Source organism: Rosa chinensis, chromosome 7 (genome assembly GCF_002994745.2).
Source record: "Rosa chinensis cultivar Old Blush chromosome 7, RchiOBHm-V2, whole genome shotgun sequence".
Taxonomy (NCBI): Eukaryota; Viridiplantae; Streptophyta; class Magnoliopsida; order Rosales; family Rosaceae; genus Rosa; species Rosa chinensis.
Genome location: NC_037094.1, coordinates 43,560,564 through 43,569,936, shown reverse-complemented (window position 1 = coordinate 43,569,936; position 9,373 = coordinate 43,560,564). Strand labels below are relative to the sequence as shown.

Sequence of the window (9,373 nt, the reverse complement as noted above, 5' to 3'; positions counted from 1 at the left end):
AGATTGCAAGAGATTCCTCAGCTTTAGAACCAGATTTCCCAGTCATGCTAAGCTGACAAACTCAAGAGCTACACAAGAAAGAAAACAGACTCAGGCTTTGAATTCCTGCTCTGATACCATAAAGAAAACAGAAAGACAAATATTTTGTGGAAGATTTTCTGATATTACTTCATAAGGAAAACAGAATACAAGCTAATCTATATAAAGAAGATGGAGTACTGTTCAAACACATCTCAAACACTCACTAAAGACCCTCAACAACTACCCTTAATTAAAGGAACAACCTAATCCTACTTAACCTACAATGACTATATAACAACTATGTACAACGTACGGCACAAAGTAAGGGAGGTAAGCTGTGTACAGTAAGGTATGGTGTTATAGACAGTAAGGTACGGGAGTGTAGCGTCCAATAGTACTGTGAAAGATCGCAGATTAAAAATGGCCATATTGTTCTTGATGTTGGATGTGGATGGGGATCACCATCTCTGTACATTGCACAGAAATATAAGAAGTGCAAGGTTACTGGGATCTGCATTTCAGCAACACATAAGGCTTTTATAGAAGAGCAATGTAGGTAACAGTTTGGTTTATATATCTTGTGAGTTTCATTACTATGTGCTGCTGGATTGAGTCGATTGACTGACCAAATTCATTTTGTTTACGATGTCTAGGAATCGTCAGCTGGAGAATGTGAAGATCATTATTGCAGATATCAGCACATTTGAGATAGAGGCATCATATGACAGAATATTTTGTTCGAAATGTTTGAGGTAAAATTTTCTTCATGGTGTGAGACAGAAATAGTGTTTAGTACAGATTTGGATGAAGAACTGGGTTTGTTTTTTCTTCTTTGACAGCACATGAAGAACCACAAGGATCTTTTGAAGAAGATATCCGGGTGGATGAAATAGGACGGCTTTTAGTTTGTACATCATTTCTGTCACAAAGCATTTGCTTACCACTTTGAGGTAACCTCATGAACATTTCATTTTGCTCAACACGTACATCATTCACATGGTTACTTTGGCAGAACTGATCCAATTGCCTTTCTCTAGTATAGGACAAAAGTGATGATAGCTAGATTACTAGGCACTTCTTCAGCGGAGGTACAATGCTTTCAGCAAATCTACTACTGTATTTCCAGGTGATCCCTAGTTTATACTACAGCAAAGCTTGACAATCTTGCAAATATTTTTATAAGGAGATGATAGATTCATAGTTCATCAAACGCGAATGTTAATGGCTTCGTCACAATGATCTTTTATGCAGGATGATGTTTCTTTTGTCAATCATTGGCTTGTCAATGGGAAGCATTATGCACAAACAAGGTAAAATTAAACCTTCTTTGCAAACATCTTATTCTCAAGTTTATTGGCATGCCTCGGATACTAAACACAGCCGAAAACCCTTTTGTCTTTGCAGTGAAGAATGGCTGAAAAGAATGGACTAGAATTCGGCTTCCATAAAACCACTTACGGAGTCAACTTATGGCAAGGATTCGGCTGTGAAGTGGACCGCGTATTGAAGAACTTTCTTTATTGCAGTTGCAGAACTCTTTAGCTACAACAACGGAGAAGAATGGATGATTGCTCTCTTCCTATTCAAAAAGAAATGAAGTAGCCAAGCCTCTATTTCAGTACATCCCTACGAAGTAATGTCAATCGAAAATAAATGCATCTTTATTCTTCAATAGTGTTGCTGTTGAGATTGTAAGAGCATAAACACATCTAATTCGGAAAAGTCAAACTATGTACCGTTCAGATAATCATGACGTTGATTAACTAGCTCAATTAACATACAACTAGAAAAGTTGCCCGCGCTTTGCTGCGGCTTTGTTTTCTTCCTAAATTCTATGCGTGATAAAGTAGCAAATATAATTCACGAAATATCAATTTATTTTCATGCTGGATATGTAATGTAACTAAAGTTGTTATTATTTTACAAATTGCAAAAACTGGTTTTCTAACCAGACTGTATTTACAAATTTCAAAATAGTCAAAAATTACAAATTTGGTACTAAATTTGGCTAACTAATGTGAGTCCAACTGGAGCACAATAATTTAGATCAGCACACAAATTGAATAGGTAGCTCATTTTCATAGTTCTTCCGGAAGTACACCAACAACATCCAAGGCATAAACTTTCCTGCAAATCATGATCATTGCATGGGTGTGACATTGAAGGTAAAGTATGGTTCTTCAGAGTGGCATTGAAGTAAAAACATTGACAGTACGAGACTAAATGACGGAACAGTCACATTTGATGAAGGGGTTGTAATCGCCATTGTCAAATGCGGTGGAGTCACTGGCAGCTCCACTACATGGGTCTCCAGTTATATTCCATTGCTTCATATTGGCCTCAATACCCCACTGCCCAAAGATTAAATTCAAAGCTTTCACTACACCATCAATTGTAAGGAATTAATATCACTTACATAAACAAATGGGTTTCTTTTTCCTGAATTTGGGAAACATATATGTGCCTTAATGATTCAGTAATTGAATAGGTTGAATACCTGAAATTAACTTTCTTTGTATTACAGGTATCAAAATTCAACCTTGCAGATGAGCCATTTGCAAGTGCTGCAGAACCAATGGAACTCCAAAATCTTCTGTGACAATCAAATTTGATGTTCTCATAGAGGTTCTATTCAAAAAGGGTCAAAACAGCAAACAAAATTAGAAATTGACACCTGCATCTAATTATCAAAATGCATGCCTAAACTTTAGAGGATTATTAAATACCTGGCTTCTTGAATTTTGACTGCTTGCATTATAATATACACTCATTGCAGCCCTTACACTTTTCATTAAGCTAATATGAGCCTAAATATACATTAAAAGCCTGCTTGCATTATAAGATATATTCATGTAATGACTCTAGTACATTAAAGCAAAAAGCACTTCACTTTATAATGCCATATTTCTATATTCTATAAGCCTAGATCATCATCCAATTGACTTAATGTGATAAATCAACATTTATCTGCTAAAGAGTTTCTGAATACAAAATGTCCAAAGTTTCTAAGAATACAAACCCAATAGTGGTATGAAGCTGGTTGTGAAGGAGCCATCAGAGAATCGTAAAAGCAGGCAACTCTTTCCAACACCTGAATTTAGGTAATCGTGTTAGTCATTCAGAAATCAAAAGCTTCATAGATTAGAATAAGCGTAAAAAAAAATTGGAAGTACTTAATTCCTGATACTTCACAATTACACCAAAACCAAATTTCATATCATTCTTATCCATCAGATAATTTTCATAACGAAGCCTCTCATAGCATTAAACCTCCTTTGATGCCAAAACCATGACCTCTGAGGCTCATACTTGATCTACCTAAATATATGCCTTTTCCTGAAACACAAATACTAAATGCTCATAGTATAGCATACCCTGGCCAACTCTCTTGTTTGTTTCAATAGGCATATCTCAGGATACAGGGTGAGTCAAACATTACTCATTGCAAGCTTCATAGGGTGAGTCAAACATTACTCATTGCAAGCTTCATAATGGGGCATAACCCAGATCAAAAAGTCTATGCACAATTGTATTTATGCTACAGTTTCGACTCATATACTTAACCATACCCAAAATCTTCAGAAATTCAGATCAGAAATAGGAAATAGTTAAATGTTAATATTATTTCTTTGCTCCATTTTTTTTGCAATTTTTCTTCCTAGGTGTTCTTAGTTTTTTTTTTTTTTTTTTGTTCCACCAAAATAGATAGATATGTTAAGTACTACATATATATACACCAATCTTTCTTATCATATGGAGCTAGTTACTATATATGAATGTTGAGGAAAGTCACCGCTCATGAGTGATACAATTTGAATATTGATTATGAATGTGTGCAAATTTATATAACTGATCAATGAGGAGCCTGACAGAAACATTTGTACCTGGCTGAAGCAGCTGACAACTTTGATTTGATAGATTCGGCTTAGTGTCTGAGGTCCATTATGTGTTGGTCGGCCAAAGAGAACTCTGCATTGACCAAAGAAATGGCAAGACATAGAGAGACAACCAGAAAAAGATGTGTAGACAATAAGGAAAATGGAATAACCAAGTTTAGATCATGATTATTTCGGACCATGGCAGAATACATTTTCCGGACTTAAGATTTCAGTGCAAACTGTATTCTAAGTGAATCAATACAATGCAGTGGCTGGGAGTATTAATTTCCAAAAAAATAATTAATAATTTCACGCCTGTCCACATTAGGAAAATGCTTCTGTCCCTATTTATGGAGGTGAATTTCTTATTGACAGCAAATGTCTGAAAACTTGCCACCATTTACCATTTAAGGTAAAGCTTGAGGCAATTACTGGTATCAATTGCATTTTCACCTAATATCATTGACCTCCATCTTTTTACACCTAGATTTTTTTTTTTTTTTTTGATAAGTTTCTACACTCTAGATTGTCTAATTGCTATTTTGTTTTTTCATGAACTGTGTTGATCAAGTTCTTGTCTCAGTCAAAATAACTTCTAGTTGATGTTCAAAGTTCAAATACATCACTTATTGCTTTCATATCTGCATATGTTAAATTCAGTACTGCACTTCTATTTTATATGTGCACTTTGAATGGCATAATCTGCAGAACACTGTAGTTTAGGTTTACATTGCTGCACTTTCAGGCAAGATTATCTTTACTCATTTTTCCTACAGGCAAGATTATCTTAAATGTATTGAATAGAACATATACTTTACACCTACCTGTATCACATGAACACATATATAATCACAATGCAAAACTGAGGAAATCAAAGCTATAAAATTTAGACATCACATCACAACTTAGAACCTTATTTGCTTGCAGAATTGAAATGTAATGCATATGTAAATAGACCTAATCAATTTAGCAGTGTGTGTGTCTTAGTCTGCAAGATAAGACTTCCAGAGTTTCAACCGCAACATTTTCTACCCTCAGCCCTTTCTTGGTGTTGATGACAGTTATAAATCAGGAAAGGAGTGCTTATTAAATAACAGTACAAAATAAACTAAAATGAATAGTGACATTTAACTATCATGCAGGTTTAGCAATTTTTCTAGACAGCTGATAGAGAAGGATAAGATTTGTGTAGATGAGTTTTACCTGTGGTATTGGCTTGCAAGGAGTGGAAAGCTTCCAGTCACGTGCCTCTTCAAGTAAAATTTTTATTCGTGTCTCTGCAAAAGGTTGATACTGTGTTTAAATAAAAAGATTAATGAAAAGGAACATAAAGCTGTGTTCTTCTGCTAGAGACTATTAGAGATAGAATGCTTGAGAAGGGCATCAGTAAATTACAAATGCACTTGAAAAAGCACGGGCATTAGTAAATTTGTTTGTTTTAGCAAATAATGTGATTAACTTGTAAGAAGTTTTCAAAATCATGTACCTCAGGTTTTCCAAAACAATCTCACACTTCAATCAAGAAAGTGATCAATCATCCAGTCAAAGTCCATTTTGACTCCATTCTCTCCTTGATTCAATGGAAGCACTGTCATAAAAAATTGGTAAACTTTATTGCTTTTGTTTCAAAAAGCATTTAGTGATATTGCCATATCTAATTGCTGTACAGAAAAAATTTACAATAACTTTGAATAGAAGCAAAGCAAAACTAAAGTGTATACTTATAGAAAGTGTGGTCTTTTTGCTGACAGAGGTTTAATGTTGAAAAAAAACAGGTTAATCCATACTAAATAAAATGAGTCATTGCAGGAAAAAAAAAACATTAAGATAAATTTTGAATCAAATAAAAACAAATCTGAAAACTGGAGTTAGTTTGAATACCAAACTACGATTTTCATAGTTAATTCTCAAACCACCTTAAAGCCTGTTTTAAGTTTAGTAATGTATTGGCAATGAACGAATACAAATGAGAACATGAATTTCAGACCAGCTATAACACATTTCAATGATCTAAGACATTTATAGTTGTCTCTTTTTGTAACAATCTTTGTGAATACTTAACCAATAAATGCATGCATTGACTATCAGTTTACTGCACACAGTATGCATGTTGGATGAAGAAGGTAAGTATCAAGTCAAAGAGTTACCACTGGTGTTGAAGACTGTCAGCGAAATCACATACACAAAGTAGCTGCACATAAATAAATTAAAGCAGATTTTAGTAAAAAGAATGGAAATTCGTATAAACAATAAATATTTGTATTATATTTGGACTCAAAGAGTTACAAAATACAAAATGTAAATAAACAAAATCAATAAAAATGGACTCTTTAGCAAGCCATATAAAAGGCATATATATGCTATATATATTTGGTACTCACCTCAAGAACTCTTTCCATTATGTCCATGTCCAATATATTGGGTTTGAATCCAACCCCATTTCCAGTAATCGAATGAGGACCTATTACCATTGCAGTAATAAGTCAAACAGGACAATAGACCTTTACCTCAAAAACTCTACAACCCTCCTACTGACTCTAAATAATAGAAAGGCCCTTGAACACTGTGCAAAGCATTTAGGAAAGAAAGAATTTGAAATAAGGTAAAACCAGTAAAAAATATGAAATCGAGCATTGGTCTACCTGGTTTACCACCATTTAGTATATTATTACTTTCAGCAGGCTCCACTCCATATATCTATCATGACAGAAAAAGATTGAACCTTACGAATTGAAGAAATAAAATAGAAGATAATGAGACACATCACAAAAAAGATGAATAAATGAATATATGGATAATGTAACTTGAGAGATTTTTACATTACAATCAGGGTTTTGAGATTTGAGATACTGTCCAACCCCAGAGATGGTGCCTCCGCTACCAATTCCCATTACAAAGATGTCAACTTTTCCATTAGTATCCTCCCATATCTCAGGTCCTGCAGTTTCAGAATGTACCTGTTGTTTCACCATTTTAAGATCAGTCCTACATAGCAAAATGATGCAGAAGTTTAATACTTAAAAAAATCAGGTATAAGAAAGCACTATAAGCAAATTTGTATAATTCGGTACCTGAGTCTTGGCAGGGTTTGAGAATTGTTGGAGCATAAGGGCATTTGGAGTGGATTCCAAAAGGTCATAAGCCTTCTTGACAGTTCCTCCCGTCCCTTTTGGAGGGTCAGTGAGAATCAACTCAGCTCCGAAGGCTCTCATACACATTCTTCTCTTCAAGCTCGTGACGGCATGGTCAAAACCATCTTGTACCCTTTCACTGCGGCCATAAAAGCCATGCTGATTCCCATGTTTCCTGATGTTGGCTCTATCAGAGTTTTCTGTTAATACATTTAACATAGTCATTAGGGAAGGCTGAAGGTATAATGTGTACAATTTGAAGACAAATTTATCTCATCAGTGAGGTTTAGGCTTTTACTAACCACTCCAGGAGTTAATAAGCCTTTCTTTTCAGCATCATTGAACATAGCAAGTGCTGGTCTGCAACAAAACATCATCAAAACAATGAGAATTGGAGTCGCGGTGAAGTAACATATTTTAGAATTTGTAGTCACCAAAAAATTCTAGAGATTACAGGAATGTATACTGAAATATAAAATTGAATCATAAAAGGCATAACATGTTGTAGAATGAACCAAATCCAAATTATCAAAAGTGAACAGTCAAAAACAAACACACAACAAAAACTTTACTTCCTCAATCTTAATTTTACAGTTGTAGAATGAAGAAGAAATAAGAGATACACCTGTAACACAAATCTTCTGACAGATAAATCACTTGAATCAGGAACAGTAATAGCAAGCAAAATCAATCACAAACCAATATCAAAAACAGCATATATTCAATTTTGAAGCATCCAATCCTTGACTCATTAAATGCAGGACCCATAAACAACTTCAATCAGAAAATTTGAGAATAAAAAAATACCTTCCACTTGTTTTCTCTCAAGCAAGCAAGAGTTTCTGATCCCTCCCGTCTTCTTTTCCTTCTTCCCCCGTTCTCTTCTCCCTCTCTTTCTCTGTGTGCTCGACAAACAACAAAATCCCTAAAGAAAAACGATTTTATCAGGTCTAATGTGAAATAGAAACCCAAACTCCATCAAAAGAGACCCAAATATCGGCTGGAGCCGAGCTCCGATTGTTGGATTATGATTAAGAGCTTCGCCGTCGGTATATACGACAGAAGCCTATATCTACACCGACAGAATCCTCTATCCACAGCAACAATATTCACTGTTCCAGATTATAGGGTTTAGTGATTGATCAAAGCTTGATAGAGTTTGGGTTCTTCTTGATTAAGTTAACTCTTCCAGATTATCAGGTTTAGTTATCGATCAAAGCTTGATAGAGCACCCCAACGGCTTGTGAACAGTAAACTGACGTTTAGTATATAGTAAATGGCCGGCAAATTTCTAGTTGAGCACAGCAAACTTGAATACAAAGATCACCAAAATTACAAGGTTTCCACTAAAGTTCAATACCTATCTATCTTTTCTGTTTCTCTAATTCACTCTCCAACTTGGTGCAAACCGAATTCTACTGAGAAAGATCATTAGGACCGCCCGCCATGGGCTTTGGTTGCAGTGGTGGTGCTCACAGGTCCTTCAGCCTCCAAGAACCGACTCAGTTGTTTATCTTCCAAATGTTCCTGTCCACAATGCAAGAAAAAAAAAAAGAAACCCAAAAGATAAATTTCTGAACTAATATACCCATTGTTTTGATTTCTAATACAAATTCAGAAAAAAAGGGTGTTCAGAAAAACGCACAGATAGACAAGCTTTGTATTTCTCCCACTCCGAAACGCATTCCTCTTTGTCCCAATTACCCTTTACAAACTTCTCCGAATACCACCTACACATAATAACAGAAAACTGGGTTTCATGGGTCTCTGTGTATTCTGAGATTTGAGAAAGCTGGAGTGGTGAGAGATTAGGGTTCAAGATGGGTTTAAGGAAACAAAAAAATGGCAAACATTTTATTATAAAGTCGCGAAGGAAACAAATAACCTGTTGAAGCAGTTGTGGTAAGCAGCTCTGAGATTGGCGCAAGGCGATGTTGAAGAAGGAGAAGAGGAGGAGGTTTTCTTGTTCTGAAGGATCCCCATACCTCAAACCCGTCAATGCCGGCAAGTCCGTAGCCTCCGACTCTTTTCATTCCGAGTGACAAAGTTAAGAAATATGTTGGGCCGGTAATATTGTCAGAGTGGGCTTCTTTTCAGAAGGCCTCGTTCGGGGTCCAGCTGCAATGAAATAAATTATTATTTGTTCAAGGAAAACCTAATTTGTGTTTAGCCTAAACTCTAGGTTACTTGACCTAGTAGTAATATGGTTCGATTAGAATGATCTAGATTCCTAATTGATGTAAGATTACTTTCCTTATATGATTGAGATTCTATGCATTGTAATCCTCTATATAAAGAGGCCCATATTATCAATGAGAATACACAGTAAATTCCTCTCAAATT

At 35.3% G+C, this 9,373-nt stretch overlaps 2 protein-coding genes and 2 pseudogenes across 4 annotated transcripts; 1 reads left to right on the top strand and 3 right to left on the bottom strand.

Annotated features, from left to right (window-relative positions):
- Positions 1-321: 321 nt before the first annotated feature.
- Positions 322-1,618, top strand: LOC112177954 (annotated as a pseudogene).
- Positions 1,619-1,886: 268 nt separating this feature from the next.
- On the bottom strand, positions 1,887-4,678 carry LOC121048914. 2 transcript variants are annotated; one of them, XM_040512042.1, is made up of 4 exons: positions 3,906-4,678; positions 3,041-3,112; positions 2,519-2,649; positions 1,887-2,401 (listed from the first exon to the last, which is right to left on the bottom strand). In XM_040512042.1, exons 1-4 carry the CDS (start codon positions 4,017-4,019, stop codon positions 2,362-2,364), a joined length of 357 nt encoding a protein of 118 aa, XP_040367976.1. In that variant the 5' UTR covers positions 4,020-4,678; the 3' UTR covers positions 1,887-2,361. The 2 variants fall into 2 exon arrangements, with proteins under 2 accessions (XP_040367976.1, XP_040367977.1); XM_040512043.1 differs by having other exon boundaries at positions 1,887-2,372.
- Positions 4,679-4,828: 150 nt separating this feature from the next.
- Positions 4,829-8,410, bottom strand: LOC112180889 (annotated as a pseudogene).
- On the bottom strand, positions 7,368-9,073 carry LOC112180890 (uncharacterized protein At4g33100). Of its 2 annotated transcripts, XR_002928547.2 has the most exons (5): positions 8,916-9,073; positions 8,676-8,760; positions 8,391-8,557; positions 7,838-7,955; positions 7,368-7,390 (listed from the first exon to the last, which is right to left on the bottom strand). XR_002928547.2 is itself a non-coding variant. In XM_024319466.2 (3 exons), exons 1-3 carry the CDS (start codon positions 9,011-9,013, stop codon positions 8,462-8,464), a joined length of 279 nt encoding a protein of 92 aa, XP_024175234.1. In that variant the 5' UTR covers positions 9,014-9,073; the 3' UTR covers positions 8,275-8,461. The 2 variants fall into 2 exon arrangements, 1 of the variants encoding a protein (XP_024175234.1); XM_024319466.2 differs by lacking the exons at positions 7,368-7,390; positions 7,838-7,955 and having other exon boundaries at positions 8,275-8,557.
- Positions 9,074-9,373: the final 300 nt, after the last annotated feature.